Genomic DNA, 22,746 nt, shown 5'->3' with positions numbered 1-22,746 from the left:
ATAAACCCGGGGAATCGAAAAATATAAAATACGTGATTCTCCAATACTTGAAATGGCATGGGAAATCATTGAGAATATGAGATATAAACCCGGGGAATCGGAAAATACAAGATACGTGATTCTCGAATACTTGAAATGGCATGGAAAATCATTGAGAATACGAATTATAAACCCGGGGAATCGGAAAATATAAAATACGTGATTCTCGAATACTTGGAATGGCATGGGGATTCATTGAGAATACGAGATATAAACCCGGGGAATCGGAAAATACAAGATACGTGATTCTCAAATACTTAGAATGGCATGGAAAATCAAGGAGAATACGAAGTCGATACTAGACGTATCAGCTTCGTACCGGGACCCCTGATATTCCATGACAGGGAAAAACAGTCCGAATACGGGAGTATACGAAATCGCATATTCCATTACACTTTAGATATCCGATTACCGGATACTTGCGTATACTTACGTATTCTTCAAATATACGAGTTCGTATACGAGAATATCAAGACTCGTATACCCAGCTTTTCACAGAGTGTAAAGATGAAAGCTATTTTCTGTCGCCAGCTGAAACCACCAGCACAACATCTTCCGAAAGTACCCCATCTAGAGGGTATCATGAGCTTGGCCAAAGATTTAGACTGAATGCTTTTCTTGAGGAGTGTAAGTTACAACAAATTGAGAGACCTTGGCTTCAGTGGGATCAAGCAAGTGAGAGAACAAGAAAACGTTATGTTCAACGGTCAGCAGAAATAGTTTCTTCTGTCCTCCATGTCATTTACCCTGGAGCTGCCATCAATTTGTGGGAGGAACTTCAAAAGTCCTCGAACATTTACAATGTTTTAGGAGCGACTTCAACTGGTTCGTCTGCCGCTAATAATAGCTATTTGGAAGCTTTAGCTGAATCCTATAAAAACGCCACCAGTTGGGATACGCGCAGACAAGTGTTGTCCATAATGACAGGTGTCGCAAGCCTTCAAGAATTGTTGCAGTATATTCCAGGATTAACACAATACCGCTGCACCAGCGCGAATTTACATCGACAACAGTATGGTAGAGCAGCACCGGTGCCAAAAAAGGACGCTCCACGGCTGCGCATAGACAAAAAACAGTTGGACCATTTTCTTTGTTATGTCACAAGTCCACACCTAGTGCAGGATCTCCCATTTGGAGAAACACATTTGAAGTTGTCCTCAGGCCAAATCATTCCCGTACCCAATGTCATCAGAACCATGGTGCCCCAAAGGATCGTTAACCAGTATAAGCTGTATTGTGAAGAAAAGAGCTTTGTACCCCTAAGTGACCAAACATTGCTTCGGATTCTTAATGAATGCAGCGCCTCTGTACGAAAGTCATTACAAGGACTTGATAATTTTGCCGCAGAAGGTGGTAAAGCATTTGAAGACCTTCTTGATCTTTTAGACATGATTTCGTCCCTTGGTTGCGATGAGGAGAAAATAGCAAAATCGAGAGAAGCTTTGAAAGCAGGAAAATTATACCTTAAAGGGGATTACAAGGTATGTGATTACTTTCTGCTATTTGAAAGTTTAAAATCTACCTTTATAAAACATTATTTATTCAAGTGTTTTTTCCTTTGTTTAAAAATCGTAGGTACATGTCAGCGAGGAATCCCAGATCGCTGACCATTGCAGCGTATATGCTACAAGCGATCCTTTAGACAAAACCCTGCGAAAACGATGCAAACACAAGCATGACAAGAGTTGTGAGCATTGTGAAGGTCTGGATAGTGTAATCAAGGACATAGAAGGACTAATAAGAGAAGTTTCGTTTCCAAGCAACGACGAGTTAGACGAGGCATTGTACATCCACGGTACAGCCAAACGTGCAATACAGTCCTGGAAGTGCCACCAGCTAAGGTCAGTGCGTCAAGACCAAGCACGACATGACATCTTAGACACCATCAACAATAGCACCGTACTCATAATTAATGACTGGGCCATGAAGTTCATCCCCCATATGTATCGAGAATCACAAAGCGATTGGTTCGGGAAAAGGGGGATATCATGGCATATATCCGTTGTCTATCGCCGAGAACAAGGTGAGCTACAGTGGCAAGCATTCATCCACCTAATTCAGTCTTGCAGCCAGGACAGCCCTGCTATTGTCGTCATAATGAAGCACGTTCTCCAGACCTTAAAGAACGAGCACCCCGAGATCAACAAAGCCTATTTTCCTCAAGATAATGCGGGGTGCTACCACTCCGCCACTACGATCCTCTCCTGCCCTACCATCGAAAAAGCTACTGGCATCAAAATACAAGGTATCGATTTCAGCGACCCACAAGGTGGGAAGGGAGCTGCCGACAGGTTGGCTGCGACCGCCAAGTCCCATATTCGATTATACATCAACGAGGGACATGATGTTACAACAACCCAGGAGATGAAAGACGCGCTGTTGTCACATGGTGGAATTGCTGGAGTAAGAGTTGTTGCAGTTGACAGAGTCGACGAGTCCAACCTCGTGGAACACAAAATTCCAGGAATTAGTACGTTGAACAATTACGAGTTCCGTAACGGAAAGCTTTTCGCGTGGAGAGCGTATGGCATTGGCAGTGGCAAAGTAGTAATGAAACAATTGAGGAAAGGTAATAAAATAGTTTAGATTTACACTTATAGCATAAGGTGTGCGATTTATTTCTCGTTCTTTCGCAATTTATAGATTACAGTTACCAGTGGCTCGACGCGCAATTCTCCCCAGGAGACTTTAGAACAATGGCTGTGAGAACTGCTAAGACGACCAAGCCTACGACGACTGAAGAAAGCACTTCTGACCCACAACAAGAAACAGCAAGCAACCTGTATTCGTGTCCAGAGGATGGCTGCGTTAAAGTCTTCCAAAGGTTTGTTATAAGGAATTGCTTCACGGTTTATTCATTTTACCCGTCAACTTATGGTGCATAATTATCTCTTCATGACAGGTACTCTTACCTACCCAGCCAATACCGGCGATGATGGAGGTTGTGATAGCAGCTTCTTGGACGGCGTCAATTAATTTGGTCGACATTATATTACAAAGCGAGAAGGTTACTCCATTTCAGGGATCTTACTTTTTCTAACCTGCACGGGCGCGTGATATGTTGCGGCCTCCCACTTTACTCTTGGCTTCGTAGCCCGCCATTGTAAGTAAAGGCTGCCTGCTGCTATAGCAATTCCTATCGCGCCAATGACGTAGCCGGGATTCCAAAAGGATTCCTCTTCTTTCTCTTCCACCTTTTCCTCTTTCTTTGCTTTGTTCTTCCTGTTCATCTCCGCGAGCTTCTTTCCGGCAGCGACTCTGCCTGGAGATTTAGCCTTGGTAATCTTTTGCTCGGGCTGCTCTACCTTCGACTCTGGTTCACTCATTTATATCTAAGGACTTGAAGGACTTGATAAGTAACTTGACTAAGTACTTGAGAATGACTTAAGGATAACTTGACTAAGTACTTGAGAATGACTTGACTAAGTACTTGAGGCGACTTGACTAAGTACTTGAGAATGACTTAAGGACGACTTGACTAAGTACTTACGAATGACTTGACTAAGTACTTGAGGCGACTTGATCAGGTACCTCAGCAAGTGCCGCCTGGAAGACCTTTTCGACTTCTCTGTCCTTCTTGAAGTCCTTCCAAGATGTTCCAAAGGAACCTAGTACCTCCTTCAAGTCGACATGCTGAGCTACGTGCAAAGCCACAGAGGCGACTGCCATTAACTTACCGCACTTCAAAGACAACCACCCGCAGGTTATCTTAAGTTCTTGGGATATGACATAGTCATCGCTTATGTCCTTCCGCAGTTGCTCCACGTCGTCTATGGGCAGCGCAAGTCCAAGCAATTTAGTTGCAAGTCGGATAGCGGAGTCTGCTACGGCGTCCGTGGTCTTACTTGCAAGGGCAGCCTCATACCTCTTATGGAACTTTTTGACTTCCTCTTCTGACAACTTATTAACCTGCTCATGGGTAAGTTCCTTGCCTATCATTTCTTTGCACTTCCCCGAAGACACCAGGATGTTGAGTTGTTCCTTAAGGTTACTTTCATCTAGCTGTGTGGGGACTTCATCTAAGAGCTGCTCAATGTCCATATATGTTAATGGAATACGGAAACCTCAAAGAGAAGATCATTTTGGAATGTTGGTGCGTCTTTAAATGCCGCATGTATTCGTGTAACTGTTCCTTGCTTATCTCACCGCCGTAGTCGCTTAAGATGGTTTCTAGGTCACTCCGGCTCGGAGTATAAAATACAACAAGTGAACCTATGTTTTCCCTAAAAGGCTTAGAGACGCTGGTAAGCTGCTGGGAAAGCAACCAAACGCTGATATTGTCATGCCTACCGCTGAAGGCGAGTTTAACGAGCTCGGAAGTGCGTCTTTTTACGTCGTCCCCGCAGGCAATGTCATCCAGTATGAGGAGTGTCTGCGTATCTTTAGGGAATTGCTTGTGCCAAAACTTCAAATGGCTGGATAACTCATTAGGGTCTAAGATATCCACAAAGAAGTCGTCATCTTTCACTCCTATGCCTTCCCAGGTGCGGTTGGTCACGTAGGTGGGGCATAATAGCACTATGTAGTCGAAACGGTATCTAAAGGGTCCTAATAGCTGCTCCACGATGAATTGGGTCTTTCCGCAGCCGGTGGGTCCTACTATCAGAGCATTGCAGGGAATACGGTTCGGATCCATTATATATACGATGGACCCAGTGGAAGCAGTAAGAAGGATTGCCGCCGACGCAAAAGATAAAAGAGACACCATAGAAATGCAAAGGGAGGAGATAGACCGGTTAAAAGAGCGCGTGCAGGAATTGTACGATGAAATGTGCAGTCTGAAGCGCGCGGAAAGGTTTGGCGCCTTGTTGACGATGGCCGGTTGGGTAAAAGAAAGCGTTAAGGACTTCATGCGATATCCCCTGTAGAGCTGTTTAAAAGACACCTCAGAATGTTAAGTGTATGGTTGTTAAATTGTTAAAGATGTATGTGTCATTTAAAAGACACCTCAGAATGTTAAGTGTATGGTGGTTAAATTGTTAAAGATGTATGTGTCATTTAAAAGACACCTCAGAATGTTAAGTGTATGGTTGTTAAATTGTTAAAGATGTATGTGTCATTTAAAAGACACCTCAGAATGTTAAGTGTATGGTTGTTAAATTGTTAAAGATATACACACGTGCTGTTTAAAAGACACCTCAGAATGTTAAGTGTATGGTTGTTAAATTGTTAAAGATGTATGTGTCATTTAAAAGACACCTCAGAATGTTAAGTGTATGGTTGTTAAATTGTTAAAGATGTATGTGTCATTTAAAAGACACCTCAGAATGTTAAGTGTATGGTTGTTAAATTGTTAAAGATGTATGTGTCGCTTAAAAGACGCCTTAGAATGTTAAAGATAAGGTTGTTAAATTGTTAAGGATGTCTGCATGTGTCGTTTAAAAGACGCCTTAGAATGTTAAAGATAAGGTTGTTAAATTGTTAAAGATATACACACGTGCTGTTTAAAAGACACCTCAGAATGTTAAAGATAAGGTTGTTAAATTGTTAAAGATGTGCTGTTTTCATTGAGAATGGGATTTACACAAACCTTATTCTGAGACATCTTTTAAAATAGTAGTCTTAACAATATAACAACCTTATACTCAACATTCTAAGACATCTTTTTTTTCTTTTAAACAGCATCCTTAACAATTTAACAACCTTATCTTTAACATTCTAAGACATCTTTTTTTCTTTTAAACAGCATCCTTAACAATTTAACAACCTTATCTTTAACATTCTAAGACATCTTTTAAATGACTCATACATCTTTAACAATTTAACAACCTTATACTTAACATTCTAAGACATCTTTTAAATGACTCATACATCTTTAACAATTTAACAACCTTATACTTAACATTCTAAGACATCTTTTAAATGACTCATACATCTTTAACAATTTAACAACCTTATGCTTAACATTCTAAGACATCTTTTAAATGACTCATACATCTTTAACAATTTAACAACCTTATACTTAACATTCTGAAGTGTCTTTTAAAGCAGCATGCAGACATACTTAACGATATGATAACCTTATACTCAACATTCTTAGGTGTCTTTTAAACGCAGCTGTATGCTCCTGCAGACCTGTTTTAAAAGACACTGCAGAATGTTAACAATAAAGTTAAAAATACGTTATATTGTGGTTAAGGTACACTTAAGTATAAATGAACTGTTCAATGTGTAAAAAGGTGTTCAGCACCAAGCAAAGACTACAATACCACGTTCGTCGTGGCGTTTGCACAAAGAAACCAATTAGTAAAGTTTGTAAGGATTGTGGTAAAGAATTCAGTACCGTTCAAAAGATGCGACAACATCAAGACAAACGCATTTGTGGGCTTTGCAAGGGCTGTAATAAGGAATTCCCTAACACCTCCGAGCACCTGAAAAGGGGCGTCTGTGAACAAAGCAGACAGTGTAGTTTCTGTAATAAGATACTAAGCAGTCGTCAACGTTTACAGACGCATCGGAAAACACATGAAGTCAACTATCGGTTTCTCTTTGGGAGCTACGACTTGGAAGGCGTGGATTGCCACCAATGTGCGGATATGATGAGTCGCTGCCCGCATAAAGAGGATTACTTAAGGAATCGCATAGATTACCATAAGAAGATAGTCCGTACTTACCCCTCTTTCGAACGCGCAGAAGGCGTTCCGTGGACTAAAAGGGAGTATTGGAGGCAAGAGTGCGATCGTTGTGGTTGCATCAGAGAAGAGGAACATATCTTCAACTGCCTCGACAAATAAACGTCCTTAACAATATAACAACCTTATACTCAACATTCTGAGACCCTTTTAGAATGGGGTTTGCGCGAACCCCATTCTCATTTATTATTATTAAGAAAAATAAGAACCCCTTTAAAGGTATATGCTAGCCTACGCAGCCGCAGGATTCCTAATCACCCTTTCAATATATGGACTGTATTACGTGCGAACTACCAGCCGATTGCATTACGCCCACTCCGCGTAAAAAATACACCTGCCTTCATTGCGGCAAGGTATTTCTTGAAGGATCCCATTGGTGCTCCGCGGAGCAGCGGACTTTAGCAGACATTACGAATGCAGAGGACTCTCAGGCTCCCAATTAACCACGTCAAATACCCACCTGCCATCCTTTTTACCATGACTCATAACATGGGTAACATCCTGCCCTTCGATGGCGTACCTTATCCTATCGGGCGCCCAAAGGGTGTATGTTCTTTTTTTATTCTTTAAGACCAAACGCAGGCGGTCCAAGTCTTCAAAGACCACATAATTCTTTATCTCGTAAATCTCCCCCACCACCAAATCCCTCCAGTGCGTTTGTATGAACTTTAACTCGTTAAATTTATCCTTGTCCATATATTCTATGAAATATCTTTAAGTGTGTTGCCAAAGTCTCCGAGGTTTTAAAGCCCTTACAACACCACCTGCAGGGAATTCGTAGGTGTTCAGCATACGCAGTGATCTCCCTGCAAATGACATCGTAGTCGCTGCTTACGAGCACCTTATAGCCGTTTTCTTCATACCTCTGTAAGAGCAGTTGCTGATCCTCAGATAACCTGCCATTGCCTTTTGGGGTCTTTAGCTCTATGCAGAATCCACAGTAATGTGTGTGCGCGTTCAAGATCATTAAGTCGGGTTGGCCGCGTTGATATCCTTTCTGCCAGCACTTTATACGTTTGCCGTCCGAATCCTGCAGTTCACTTAGACCGGGTGCTATGAGCATTTGGGGGTAAAACCTGCGGATGTAGTCCACTACCTTTTTATGTAAGTCGAACTCATTTTCTATTTTGAATACCAACTTGTTTGGACCGTCGAAGCGCTTGTCTATTGCATATTTACCCGTCTTACGCAGCGCGGGTAGGACTTCCTCAAAAACCCAATCACGAAACTCCACAGCTTTGGGTAGTTTGGAGCTAAATATCAGTTCGTACAAACCAGGTTCGGATATGAACACGGAATGTGGCTGTGCGTTAGCAAGGGAGCGGTGATTCGCAGCCCCCCTTAGCTCATCCAACCTTTTCTTGTATTTATCAGAGACGTGATCCTTAATCGCATCTCTAGGGCGCTCATAGCCCAACGCCAAAGCCACCTCCTTCGCTTTGAAGTACAAAGTTTCGCCTTGCACTATGCATTGCAGTCTCGTACCGTTGTTTTCAAATATTTGCAGCATTGTATATCTAAGAAATATCTTAATATGCAACACTTTTAAGTTGGTTCATTTCCACGCTCAGTTGCGCGTCTGAGACGACGAAGACGTAGCAGTTTATCTTATCAGCGTCGCCGGCACTGGTGTTCTTGGTGCGCTTGATCTCCAATGTTATACCATCCTGCGTATTTACTAGACGTAAACCCTGGCCATGTAGGTCTTCGTCGTTAATGGTGCGCATATCAATCCATAACGCGTACTTATCCTTAAAGAATTCCTCGGGGCTAATTTGGTCGCCAAACTTGCGCATCGCCTCCCTGTACACGTCTGCGGGCTTTATTCCCTGCGAGTAGACCTTGTTTGGGACTCCGTTGATATTCACACCGACGTTAGTAATGTTGGGGTTGTGAAAGGCCTCGGAGTCGCGCTTACCAGCCTCATAGGGTTTGGCAAACACCAGCATTAACCCCGTGAGACTTCTTCGGGGGAGGTTAATGCTTTGGTTGATAACCTCATCCGTCTTATCCAGGAAGCTAAAGGCTTTATACATCACTACGTGGTCGTACAGGAATGCCTTTCCGGCGCTGTATTCCATGCCGGCGCTACGTGCTAAGTCTTCGCTGTATACCGTTTCGTACTGTAATTCTAGATTAGTGATAGAATAAGGATCAACAGTCCCGCTAATTGCTGTGTCCATGCCTCCTAGAATGTTCGTAGTGTCCGCCAGGGTTACTTCAAACTGCAACTCTGCCAATTGTCTGGGGTAATACACGCCATGGTTCGTAATTACTTCAAAGTCCAAAGGGATAACGTATTTGGTACCGTACGCAGTTACTACCCTTGTTGCGTCTGCTACTGCGGTTGCGTCACCGGAGTCAGTAGGCGCCGGGTTAGTGTCGCTGCGAAGCTTACGAAGGATAACGCTTCCGATTCCCTGCTCTACCTTCTGCGCACGGTCAAAGGCCGTCAACCATAAATCTTTATACGTGGTGTACAGGTCGTACCTATTCAAATCCAAGAGGGATTCCCCGGCAAACTTGATTCTCATCTTAGAGACGAGGTTCCTACCCACATTATTGACGGTATAGCGCTTGTCCTTGGTGCTTGGTTGTATTGCTAGGTCAAACCTTAACGCTAAGGTGCCAGGAACCAATACTAGGTTATCCGTTAGGCGGGGAACGCCCACATACAGCGTTTCTCCAGGCTTTGCGCTGCTGGGCGTGAATGTGACCCGATGAAAGGTGCGTTCTGCTTTCAGCCCGCCAACCTGCTTAGGTAATACGTTGGGATTTAACTTTGAGCTTATCATATATAATGGAAGTAGAAGGAACGGATTTTGATCCCATTACCGAAGAAGGTCAAGTTGATATTAATGACGAAGAATATGAAACCCTGCTTCCTAATGACAATGTAGACCCCCGAGGCCTTTTTGATAAATTGCTGAGCAAGTATGGCGTCAGGGCCCGCGATGCTATGCGTTCCTTAAGAGATAAATTCAAGTCTAAGAACCCCCACACGCCCATTCCAGACTACTTACAAATGGAATCCCTTGGCGTGCGGTCGGACTTAATAGCGGACCTCATCAAGGACCTAAGGGAGCGATACCCAAGCCTAAACCTGGCTCTTTTGGACTTCCAAATAGGAGACAAAGGGCAGGTTCAAGTTAGAGAATCGGGTAGAGAAAAATGGTATAACCTGTATCAAAGGAAGAATTCCAGCCTGCTTAATAACCAGCTTCCAAAAGGAGTCACAAATGCGCTGGGAGCGCCCAACTTGACGATGCTAAGCACTTTGACAGAAAAGGAAACAGAAGCTGCTCAAAGGGCCTTTATTAGAGGTATTTCGAACCCTGGCTACAAAGATGCCCTCAGATCCGCAATCAGACTGCAAGAGGAGCGCCAGGAAAAACTCAACCAATTAGGGACCGTCGAAGAGGAAAAAAGCAAACAACTTGAAGAACTTCCAAAAGATAGCGACGCGACTGGAGGCTTAATGAGATACTTAGAGAAAATAAGGGCTGAAAGGGAAGCACTTAAGAAGGAAATACAGGAAAATAACATAACCATCGATGACCTTACGCGACAACTTGATGACGTAACCAAGGAAGAAGGCGGTCTTACTAGTCGCTTCGAAGCCGTCCAAGAGGAAAACCAAGCATTGCAGAAACATATAAGAGAATTGGAAGACGAATTCATTAAACAAAATAAACTAACTACTAAAAGCCATGCCGACGAAATCGTAGACTTTAGGAATAGACTTTCTAAGGCGTTGGACGAAAAAAGCGACGCAAGGAATCAGCTAAGGGCTGCTTTGAATGAAGTGGCGGGAAAAGACACGGAACTACAGCGCTTAGGACAAGAATTAATGGAGTCTGTTGACAGAGAAAGGCAATTGATGCTGGACAAGGCAGTGGCGGAGGAACAAATACGGCAACTTCGACAGGCCGTCGAAGACTTGGAGTACGAAATAGATCGACAGCGAGTAATAATCGAAGATCAAACTCGCCCTGAAGAAGAAAGGAAGGCAGCCCAAAAGGAAGTAGAAACCCTTTAGGAAAGACGGGCGGAATTACAAACGCAAATAGAAAGTAAGGAAAAGGAGCTGGGGCTTACCACCAAGGAAAAGATAAAAAGAGCCCTTTTGAAATATGGCGTTCCGCTGGCATTTGCGGTCGCTATTTCGAGCGTAGTAGGCGTGATCTTGTCCGCGCTTAAGGCTACAGGCGCGGGCGTAAAGAAATTAGGCAATGGGCTGACGGACTTGGGAAAAAAGATGGCAGCCGGTCATCCTGGGCTGTTGGGTTCGGTTGTTTCCTTGGCACTTAGGGCCGGCGGAGAATTGTTGAAGTTTGTGGGGAATAACATTTGGATCCTCGTAGTAGCAATTGGAGTGGTACTCCTGAAGAAGATGAAGGGTTAATCTTATCCTCGTGTATTACTGGTGGCTTATCGTCGTCAGCCGCCCGAGGCGTCCTCGACTGGGGATAAGTAAAGATAGTATTCGCGCCGCCTTGATAATGCGGAACTAGCGGCAGCACACTCATGGTGCTAATGGGCTTATGATTCCAAATAGCATCCGTCGGAGGACCGACTGCCGGAGCAGCATTCATTCGAAACGCGCCGGGACGACCAAGAGCACCATGGCTGGGTCGAACTTGAAGCTTCGCATATTGGCAATTGGCTACCATGTAAAAAGTCACGGGCGTTAGATCTTCTACGCTGGGTGGACTAGGCTGCGTCGAAAAGTGAACTGCATGCCTGCTGCCTTTTGTTTCATAAGGCGGCAATGGGGTGTTGGTTTCATCTAAAATTCTAAAGCCGAGGTGACAACCCCACCCCGTACTGACACTAATAGTACACATTATCAATCCCAGGCCCCCAACCCTCACCCATAATCCAGTGTCCTGCCACTCATCATTTTCGTATTTTCTCTCATTTAAGTCATAAAGAAACCAATCTTCCCTAACGTGTGGGTTGTCCATATATTTAAAGACTAAGCACCGCAAGGGCGCTAATGGTCGCGTGATTGTAATCATTATCCCTTTGGTCATATATACTATTCACGGTAGCCGTCCCGCTGTCATCTACGCGTATTTGCAGCTTTACTTTCGCGTGGCAGTCAGCAACCATGTGAAAAGTCCAAACGGAAAGATTCTCAACGCTCGTCGTTGGCGGCTCTACGGAGAAATGCGTAGGCTCCCTGTTGTTTGTCTTATTTCTCATAGGCTGCAGTACGCCGTTGTCATCCAGGAACCTAAAGCCCACGTTGGCGTGACTGCTCGTGCCAATGCAAATACTGCATATTATCAACTTCTTTCCCGAGTAGTTCAAATTCACGGACATGCCCGTGACATCGACCCAAGACGCCTGGGTGTATTTTTTCTCGCCTGTGTAAGTCGTATAGACACAATCTACTCCAGCTACGTAGGGGTTGTTCATCGCCATATATAATAGCTCAGACCAATGCTTGCAGCTGCTAAGCCGGCTTTTAGTAAGTCATGGTCATATTCCTCAGGCGGCATAACCTTCTTTACTGGTTTCTTTGGTGGCTTTTCTACATGCGCCTTCTTTGATGGTTTTTCTACGTGCTCCTTCTTTGGCTTCTCCACGAAATGGGGAATGTTCCTAAGAGTGTCAGAGTTCACGTCATTCACCCCAAACTTCATATCCTTAGTAGCTCGTTGAAGTTTGTTGTTGTAACCCACGACGGAATCGGCGTTGATGACCAAATTACTTGGCATTAACCAACAACCAGGACTCAAGGCATAATCCAGTCTAACCTTTGATTGCTGCACCGCAAGTTGATATCTTTGAACTGACTTAGAAATCTCATTCTCGATAACAGCGCTTTCGAAGAGGACAAGGAATACTTGTTGCGTTTCCTGTGACGCACCACTGGCATCTACGATGGGGCTGCGAGTGCTAACCTGTGCTCCTAGAATGCAGTAAACAAAGGCTTCAATACTTCGGTTAATCCTTGCTTGGTTCTTCAGGCCAATACCTTTCGCGGCAAAGAAAGGCGCCCATGGATATTTCTCTTTGCTTTCTATGAAGTAAATTAAAGTACCCCTCGATGCTTTACCCCCTAAGTCGGAGAATTCCCATTGACTTGGGTAGCCCATGCCCGGAGTTTCTATGCTGGCTCCGACATACGAAGCATAAGTGTACGTTTCTCCTAAACCATGTGCGGCACCTTCTTTATTACGGAAGTCAGGATTGGTGAGCTTGAATTCATTCTTTAATCTCTCCCATGCAACTTTGTCGTATTTATTATCCATCGGCTTAAAGATAGTGTCACTAGGAAGCGGCGCTCCTAACTCAAACAATATCCTACGAATAGTAAAAGCAACATGAAATCGCAGGAAAGGAATATGGAACATGTCCGCGGCTATACCGCATCCTTTAGTAGCAGCCCAGACAGCAAAGTTTAACTGCTGCGGCCAATACCGCATGTTGGGACCTGATAACCATTCTCTGGATTCTTTCCCTGAGGTATGTTTCATGGCAGTTTCTCTAAAGATGTCTCTGACTTTTATTTTGAAAGTCGTAGAACCCACGGGGATTTCTAAGGAGGTAACCATCTTAGCAAAGTCATTTGCGCCGCCTTTGTTGTCGTAAAATGGGTAATCCTCCGTTGCCGGTAATAAATTCTCTGGAAAATTAGGCTGCCTTTCTTTATGCTCGGGTTTTGGGTTCTTTGGCTCCAAGTCCGCATTGCTGTACATTCTGGAGCCTTCATAGTAAATCCCATCGGGTCTTCTTTCAAACTTACTAGGGTCTGCATGCGGAAACATCTTCCTAAATGCTCTCCAGTTGGCATAATCCCGGTTGTCGTGATGTGGCTGCTCCTCTATGTTATTCCCAAAAGCGTCGTACATTAGTATATAATGGATGTTATACCTTCAGCACCTCAGTGGTGCCCAGATGTTCCCACCATAGGTCCTACAGAATTAAACGCCGAGAACTTTCGTCTGAATAAAGCGAACTTAATACTGGCTTACTTGGAAGGGCAAGCGAAACACTACGAAGAGGTCAGGAAAAAGTACGCCAGAGCCCGAAGCATACTACATAAAATCGCGATAACTTCCGGCTCCATGTCCGTGGCGTTAACAGGCACTGGCGTTGCTACTTCGCTTACCGGGCCTGGAATAGTCGTTGGCGTTCCTTTAGCCAGCGTTGGAGCTGTCTGCGGCATCGTTTCCGCTGTTACGACAGGCATTATAAAGCAATTGTCCGGTAAGATATCCAAGCACGACACTCATATAGCCCTAGCAAGAGCAAAGGCTAACACCATCGCCGACTTGGTGTCTCAGGCTCTGCGGGACCGCCGCATAGACGACACGGAGTTTTCTTTGATCCTCGCGGAGGAAAAGAAATACGGGGAGCTAAAGTCGGGTAATAAAAAAACCATCGTGAAAGATCTGTCCGAGGAATCTCGCAAACAGATCTACCAGAAGGCAAAGGAAGATCTACAAAGAAAACTCGCTCAGTAGACATCTGCTTTGAAAAGAACGTAGGGGGATTTCGACTGCACATTTCATCTTCTCGGAATCCATTCTAATAGGGGGTGGTTGGGGTCTATTTCGTAAAATATTTCGTAAATTACGTCGGGGTAATAAGGAATATCCTTATCCAGCCGACAGAATAACCACTCGGCCCTTTGCATATCTGGGACATGAGGAATACGCCTACCGGTAATTTCAGACAAAAGATAGGGAATAGCTTTGTAATATTTCCCTAGCTTTAATTTTTTCAATGTCTTTCGTAAACTTCGTGGGGTTGGCTCTTCTAAGTGGTCTATGATTTTCTGCCTTACTTCATCGTCTAAATATACCGGATGTAAACCTTGGATATGACTCATCCAATCTCTAAAGTATTTCGACCTCTTGTATGGCGTTTTCTTACGACCTCCATTGGCGTAATACTGCTCTCTGGTAGCATTTAGTACGGCATTACGAATATTCTTACCACACTCGTAACACTGTGCTGACGTGTCGTCTTCTATTTGCATTTTTTTACCACAACATCAAAAGGGTTTTGGCTTAGGTACGATAACTTTAGGTCTTAGACAAATTATGCAAAAGTCATTGGTGAACTTCTTACATTCATGCATCGTATATCCGACAAATATTTTAACCTCCGTTTGCAGTACCCAACAGAGCGGCAGTTAGGAACCTTTCGCGCTGCCGGCAGATCGCGCAAGACCCCCTGTTCCGCGGGTTACCGACCTCCAAAAACCCACCCCCCCCTGGTGTTTTTCGACTTGTGATTTTTGGCAATGCCGGCAATTCGCGAGTCCACCTAACTGCAGCTCCCGCGACTTCCTACAGACCTTATTCTTAACGTGGTATTTTAACATTTGCTTAGAGCTAAATTCTTTGTTGCAGTGCACGCACTCCATATATAATAAGGATTTAATAAGCCCTAAATGGGATACCTCATAAAGTCCTTCACGGACTCTTTTGCCCACGTTGCCATCGTTACCAGCGCACCAAACCGCTCTACGCGCTTCAGGCCTCTTAACTCCTTTACACGTTCGTTCAACCGGTCTATCTCCTCCCTTTGCATTTCGACCGTCCTCTCCAGGTCTGACTTCCTTTTGACGACGTTAACCATTGCTTTGACTGCTTCCACTGGTGCACCCTCCATATATATCAGCGAAAAAGGTAGCCGAAACGATGGGTAAATATATATAAATGGAACCAGATCACATGCCTTGTAACGCTCTGATAGTAGGACCCACCGGCTGCGGAAAGACCCAATTCGTGGTAGAGCAGCTATTAGGACCCTTTAGATACCGATTTGACTACATAGTGCTACTTTGCCCCACCTACGTGAATAACCGCACCTGGACGGGCGTAGGCGCAAAAGATGACGACTTCTTTGTGGATATTTTGGACCCCAATGAGTTATCCAGCCATCTTAAGTTCTGGCACAAACAGTTCAAGAATTACTACCAGCCTTCTAAGAAACAAAAAGACAATGAGTTGGTCTTCGTAGGAGTCGCAGGGCTGGCCGGAGGCGTGGCTTTGGCGTATCTAATATAATGATCGTCTTTTTGGAAAGCGACAAGAATGACTTTACCACTTACTTGAATCCCCCCATCAAAGCCCATAAGGTTCGACTCATAAGTTGCTCTTTGTACAATTCTTGGTATAATTTGATTGGCGGCTTTGTCGTTGTGGGTGCCAACAAACCAAAAATACCAGATTCCCATTACACCCCTATAACACTGGCTAAGGAGCTAGCAAAGCATGGATATACTCTTACCACAGGTCTACCCCATGAAATGACATTCAAGAAAAATAGTGGGAGTGCCAATCTAAAGGGCAGTCCGTTGGTAGGATTCCTGGGCCTTACTAACACAACGATCAATGGTCAACTTGACGTAAAATGGAAAGTCCCCGCTAACTACGAAGTTCACTGCAGTCTAATAAGATCATGCTTTAATGAAGGACCCAGTAATCTAATGTCCAAGTTTCCACCTAAGGGTAATCCATTTGACCTGGTAGAATACGCTCCCATTTCTTTAAACTATGACTTGCCTTGCGAATTGGTAGAAAGCATAAACATCACCATCAAAGTGGACGGAGAGACGGTGGATTTCAACGGGCGAAAGATCAATCTTGTCCTATCCTTCGCTTGAATCAAGCGAAGCGCGATTCTATTCATATAATGGGTCGAACTGAGGACAAACTTAAAAGGATTTACTATGGGCCCGAAGGCTATTGGAAAGGAGCGTCGGCCATCAAGAAACTCGCGACCGCGGCCAGGGTATCAGAAGAAACGGCTAAGAACTGGTTAAAAAAGCAAACCCTCTGGCAGGTTTATCTTCCCGTGCCTAAGTACATTCCCAGACCCAGATTTACCGTAAATGCCCCCAATGAAGTTCATCAGTCGGATTTGCTTTTCTTACCGCACAAGGTGAGAAGGAAGACCTATAGGTACGCTTTGACCGCAGTCGATATCGCAAGCAGATACAAGGACGCCGAACCCATAACCAGCAAGGATTCTGGGGAAGTCGCAGAAGCCCTAGGCAGGATTTATAAGCGCGTCTTGAAATGGCCCAAGCTACTGCAAGTGGATGCGGGGACGGAGTTCATGGGCGTGGTTACTAAGACCCTGAAAGACCACAGCACCAAGATTAGGAGAGCCAAGGCAGAGTACCACAGGGGTCAGAGCATCGTCGAAAGATTCAATAAGACCCTGGCCGAGCGTCTCTTCGGGTACCAGTATTGGAAAGAGCTGGAAGATCCCTCCGAGCGCAACAGGGAATGGACTCAGAGGCTCCCCCAGGTCGTCGCGGCTTTGAACAACGAGGCGGCCAGGGCTACGGGAATGAAACCCAAGGATGCCATAAAAAAGAAACACGTGGAACACAAGTCCTACGTCAGAAGTTCAAGGGCGGTCTTCCCCCAGGAAAAGAGATTAGGTAATGTCACGGTTCGATATCTCTATGAGCCGGGTGAATTAGAAGGAGGATCCAAAAGAGCTACGGACCCTAATTGGTCTTTGGAAACTTACCAGATCCGAAGTGCGATAGCAAAGAAGGGTCAGCCCATCTTGTATTATCTTTATGATGGCCCCACACGTGGGCTCGTCAAATAAGAACTGCTTATCGTGTGATTACCGAATGCGTGCGTATGGATACCATCGTCCCACATCCACCTCTTACCGTCAAATGCGGATAACGACACCTTCTCCTGTGTTATGTTGTGTATCTGATGCTTAAACGACCGCAGGGAATTCATGTGATGCTTCTGAGACTTTTGACTATGAAGCACATCCACGTAAGACTGATGCGTAAGTTGCCTCTTAACTACGTATGTTTTTACGCCTTTTGCTTTCTTATCTGCGCCGTCCGTTTTGAGGACACTATACATCTTTGGTTTTAACCCAACATATTCCACGATGGGCTTGCCTGACATTTCATCCTTCATCTTTCCAATTACTTTCTTGTTCTTAGCAGAGTAGAGGGGATGGTCGCGGGGGTAACCCGAGGTGTCGTATTCGTCGAGATCTTCGAGGCAGTCCGCGTAAATGTCGGGGGTTTCTATTTCCATTATTAGAGAGTCGGTGTCTGTGTAAAGGAGGTGGCAGCGGTCGCCGTACTTTGGTTTTAGTTTGTCGTAGTAAAACTCGTACATCAACAACTTGGATAGCTCCAGCACGGTAAAGCCCGTATATACCGGCTTATTTAGGAAAAGGTTGGCTTTTTTCATGTGTATTACGTAGAAGTTTAGCATGTTTACGTAGCGCACAAACCCGGGTTGGGATACGTAACTTTCCGCTTCCTCGCGGGTGTTAGCAATACGTATGCTTACCCACTTGCGGATGTTTTCCATGGTTTTCCCGAAAACGCTATTGTTCATTAACTTAAAGAGATTCTTTTCGAAGTCATTTTTGGTGGCAGTACGTTTTTGGGTATTAAAGTCGATGTAGGGTTGCATCCATGGTTCTTGGCGAAACTTTAAAACGCGGTGCACCTTTGTCACGCGCATTCCGTGTCGCACGTAGAATTGCAGGTTGCGATAGTGAACTACGTACTTCTTCTTAGGCATCAAGTTTAGGGTTACCTTGCGGTAGGGCTTGTAATTGGGGCACAACTTCTTTTGAAGCGGGGATAGCTGCTCGAATGGTATTTCAATTGCTTCCGGGGCAAGTGGGTAATCGTCGTGAAGGGGGTGACGTTCCGGGGGGTACTCCAAATCCACCTCCAGAATAAACCCTTTTCGACTGTCAGGCCTTATGCGCATGTAGTACTCTGGTTCACGCGGTTCTACCCATTCGAAGTCGCGCACGGGAAGATGCTGGGACATTGCCCAGCCGTAGAGGTTGTTAGCATCCAGATAAGATATGTAAGTTGTTGGCTTTTCGGGGTCGTACCCTTCCACCTGGGGATTGTTGGCGCGCGCGTAGCGGTGGCTGGGACCGCAAACACCCCCGCGAATTCCGTCTTCCATGAATCTATACATTTCGTAGTCGGTTAGGAGATCTAGCTGGCATCTGTTTTCTTCAGCAGGGCACTCCAAGATAGCCCGGGGGCTGTGTAGAAATTCGCTGGATCTAACCCGTAGTAAGACATAGACATCTTTCGGAAACTTTGAAATACACCTGCTAGTAGTACGACGTCTGAAAGCAAATACACGTCGTGGTAATCTCCCAGGTTTCTGCAGGCGCGCTTTTCCCACACCTCCTGCGCGTAGGCATACTCATCATCGGATATCCCCGCTTCATTTAGGGTGCTGTAAAAAGCCTCTTGGGGTGGTAATTGCTGCTCTTCAAACCGTTCCCAAGAATCCATGTATTCGTATGGATACACTCCTTTCCTTTCTGCATCGTACTCGTCGGAAATGGGGGAATCCTCGTTATATTTGGCTAGATTGGCTAAGGAATCCGCCATGAATTGCTGGGAGTCTAGGAACTTTAGCTTGCCAATGGTTACGGACATATACCGTTCTTTGTTGTTAGGTATGCACTTTACTTCGTGACCCTCTACTCCCTGTAAAAGCAGGTGGGAGTCGTATCCGCGAAGGTTGTGAAAGAACACGGGAATCTCCATGTTTGGGTCTATTCGATATCTACACTTCCAGTGCGCTGCGCCTTTATATTCACCGGTGATTTTACAGCAATCCATTACTTTGTCCGTATAGAAGTCTTCCTCGAGTGGTTCGCCGCAGTGAAAGCAGTGCGTGGAGGGCTTGCCGGGCTTTTCCCCGTCTTTTGCATAGCGTCCGCAAGTAAGGTGTGCTTCTCCTAAGTAAACTCCATCTTTATCCCACGCTTTCTTCGCTCTTCGTCCGTACTTTAGTAACCCTAAGTTGCAAACGTAGCACTCTTGCGCTGCGTGCTATGCTTCCAGGTTTTCTTTGGATAGTTTGGTTTTCTTCTTACAGGCTAAGCGGCGGCGAATTTCCTGCTCCTCTTCCTCTAAGGCTTCGAGGAACTTTCGTGCTGCGTTAGGACCCCGGTAAATTACAGGTTCATCGGCTTCTCCATCACATCTGACTACTATGTATCCATACGAACAAATCTCGTGTAATCCTTTCTTTTGGGTACTTCCGGCTTCCTCGTACTCAGGAGTAATTAAGGACTCAAAGTCCGCGTAAATCACGTAAGGCACTTTATTTTGACGTTTGTGATCACTATATCGTAAATCCTTATTTTCTGGTAATTGAATTCTCTGCGCAGACTCCTCTACTCCCCGACAAATTTGGTCGTGTTTCTTCAAGGCTTTCAGGTCTTTAAACGGTAGTAAGCAAGCATCACAATAATACCTTTTATGTCCGTCTTTACTGTGTGCTGCAAATAACCTACTTAGAGACTTTACCCATGAGTAATGCTCTCCGTAGTAAAATAGGTGTATGCGTTCTCCTTCAAAACTCGAGATATGTAGAGGTACTATAGTTTTTTCTCTAACACCATAAACATTTATTGCTAAGCCATTTCTTTCTTCAAAGTCGGGTATGGCACGCAATTCCATTGGAAAGACTACATTTGACCAATCTAAGTCATCACTTGGATATTTTGATGTTCTAAACGCGTTTTCTTTAACTGGGTATAAGGCGGACTGTAACAAGACGAATTGGAAGAATCTCAACGCTTTTTAATGTCACGAAACCACGCTCACCACTAAACACTCTCACGGCCAAAAAAAACTCTCACCCCCTTCCTCGCAAAGCATCATGGTTATAAAGGAAGCCCAAAAAGCATCATTACAATCCCTCTGGAGGAAAACCATGGGGTCCTCCCCTGGGTGTTTCCTCCATATAAACACATGATCAATAACAGTAACAAAAATGTAAACAAGGATAAGTGTCAACTTCATATTAAAATTCTTTAAAATGTTCAAATGTTTATGTTTTGCTGTGCCCACTACGTAGTCTTGATGGTAGAACATTCTCTTGGTTGATGTGGGCCTCTCTGTTCTTCTTAGTCCTCTTCCCATCATCAGGTACTTTGGCTGCAACAGGGGGTCCCTCCCCTGGTTCTTGAGTGCACTCTTGCTCTGGATCACCATCTCCACTGTCTTCGGTGTCCTCAGTAGTTAATGAGGGGATGGTTGGAGGTGCAGGTGATGTCAGATTATCCTGAACTGTACTTTGTAGAGGTGCTGGTCCAAAATAGGGTCTTAGTTGGTTGCTGTGGACCCACTTCCTCTTGCCATTCACATTGATTTGGTAGGCCACCGAGGAAGCCTTGTATGTTATTCTGTAAGGACCGTTCCAGTATGTGAGAAACTTCTTTCTTTGCTTCTTTCTGTTCAGGAACTGGAAATAGTAAACTTTATCACCAACTTCATATTCTTTGCTAGTAGCCTTCCTGTCATAAATGTTCTTGTTAACTCTGGCAGTTGCTTCAAGGTTCTCCCTCACAAAGGCAAATGTATGTCTAAGATTCTCGTGTAGTTCAATTACATAAGAATACTCAGAGTCATATCCACCAGCAGTTTCAGGATATGCAAAGACCAAGTGGTGTGGTAGTATCATTCGACGACCAGTCATTACTTCATGCGGTGACACTCCTGTAGAGCCATGAGGTGTTGACCTCAAGGCCATTAGTATTAATGGCAAAGTCAAGTCCCAATCCCTTCCAACTCCTTCTACATACTTCTTTAGTACTTCCATTATGGTCTTGTTTGCTCTTTCAACTGCTCCTCCAGACTCGGGGTGCCATGATATATGAAAATTCTGTTTGATTTCAAGCATTTTACAAAGTTCTTGTACAATTTTACCCGTAAAATGAGTACCTTGGTCTGATGACAGCTTGGTAGGTAGTCCCCATCTACTGAAGACGTGATGAACTAGCATTCTTGCAACTGTCTCTGCTTCCATATTCCTTGTGGGGAGAGCTTCTACATATTTAGAGAACAGATCAACAAGTACTAAACAATACTCATTTCCTCTGGGGCTTTTAACAAGTGGTCCAACAAAGTCAATCATCACATGACTCCATGGTGACTTAGCAAGTCTGGGACGTAAAGGTGACTTATACATGCACTTCTTGGGAAGATGCTTACAGCAAGTCATGCAGCGTTGTACATAATCCTTAATGTCCTTATACATATTAATCCAGTACGCAGATTGAGCTGCAATTGTATAAGTGTTATCAATTCCTCTGTGACCTGAATTGGGGTGGTCGTGAATATGCCACATATAAAGATCTCGGTAGCATTTTGGTATCACAACATATTTATGCTTGCAACCCTCTTGATCTTTGATAAACATCAATAATCCTCTTTCGACTGTGAAGGAATCTTTCCTGTTATGCATCAACCTCAGTTCTCTATTGTTCTTAAGAATCTCAGATGAGAGTTCTTGAACTTTACCCTCTATTAACTCTTTCAGAGGACCAATGTCTGGATCATTATTCTGTGCCTGTACAAGGTCCTCACTGGGTTCTTCTGGATATAGATCATATGTACTAGCATTGATTGGGATACCTGTGTCGTTGTCACTTGTGATTCTTTGGTTGTCCAGGTTGTGATTCTGACGTCCTTCAAAGGTTACAGTCATCACATTTTGGAATTTATCTGGAATGAGTGCTGGATCTAATTCCCACTTCGGTCCATCTTTAGCTTCTTCCTTAGCAAGACTGTCAGCATGGTCATTTCCTTCTTTATCTTGTCCAACCTCTTGCGAGTGGCCTTTCACCTTTTTCCAGTAAACATCAATCTGTGATTGTGTGACCAATGATTCAATTGTTGAAATGATAGCAGCATTTTTCACTTGTTTTCCTTTACTGTTTAGCATTCCACATTGTCTCCATCTTGGTAAATATTCTAAGAATGTCTTGGCAACATACTCAGAGTCTGTACACACAACAATATCTTCAAGATTAAATTCAATGGCTTGTATTAGTGCAATTAAAACAGCTGATAGTTCTGCATACTGTGATGTCTGGTTTCCAAGATGATATCCTCGACTGAATTGGGACAACTCAGGCCAATAAACTCCTGCACCTGCTCTAATTTTTTGATTTTCGTCCGTAAATGAACATCCATCAGCATACACACATTTCATGTTTGCACAAAGTTCTGAGTCCCATTTATGATGTCTTAATGTGTCTATATCATTGGGTTCTGAACTAC

General features: G+C 44.3%; 3 protein-coding genes across 3 annotated transcripts; 1 reads left to right on the top strand and 2 right to left on the bottom strand.

Annotated features, from left to right (window-relative positions):
• The first annotated feature begins 301 nt into the window (after nt 1-301).
• On the top strand, nt 302-2,924 carry LOC148907678 (uncharacterized). Its single transcript, XM_089035693.1, has 4 exons — nt 302-354; nt 440-1,520; nt 1,615-2,608; nt 2,683-2,924. Exons 1-4 carry the CDS (start codon nt 302-304, stop codon nt 2,922-2,924), a joined length of 2,370 nt encoding a protein of 789 aa, XP_088891819.1.
• Nucleotides 2,925-17,230: 14,306 nt separating this feature from the next.
• Nucleotides 17,231-18,631, bottom strand: LOC148907677 (uncharacterized). Its single transcript, XM_089035691.1, has one exon. It carries the CDS (start codon nt 18,629-18,631, stop codon nt 17,231-17,233), a length of 1,401 nt encoding a protein of 466 aa, XP_088891817.1.
• Nucleotides 18,632-18,651: 20 nt separating this feature from the next.
• LOC148907676 (uncharacterized) lies at nt 18,652-20,139 on the bottom strand. The gene is made up of 2 exons (XM_089035690.1): nt 19,551-20,139; nt 18,652-19,472 (listed from the first exon to the last, which is right to left on the bottom strand). The coding sequence occupies exons 1-2, from the start codon at nt 20,137-20,139 to the stop codon at nt 18,652-18,654; spliced, it is 1,410 nt and encodes a 469-aa protein (XP_088891816.1).
• Nucleotides 20,140-22,746: the final 2,607 nt, after the last annotated feature.

This window comes from Actinia tenebrosa, unplaced genomic scaffold (genome assembly GCF_029948245.1).
Source record: "Actinia tenebrosa isolate PJP-AT-01 unplaced genomic scaffold, QUT_ActTen_1.0 PGA_scaffold3__52_contigs__length_22856419, whole genome shotgun sequence".
NCBI lineage: Eukaryota > Metazoa > Cnidaria > Anthozoa > Actiniaria > Actiniidae > Actinia > Actinia tenebrosa.
Note: the sequence above shows the minus strand (reverse complement) of the source record. Positions and strands in the feature narration are given on the sequence as shown.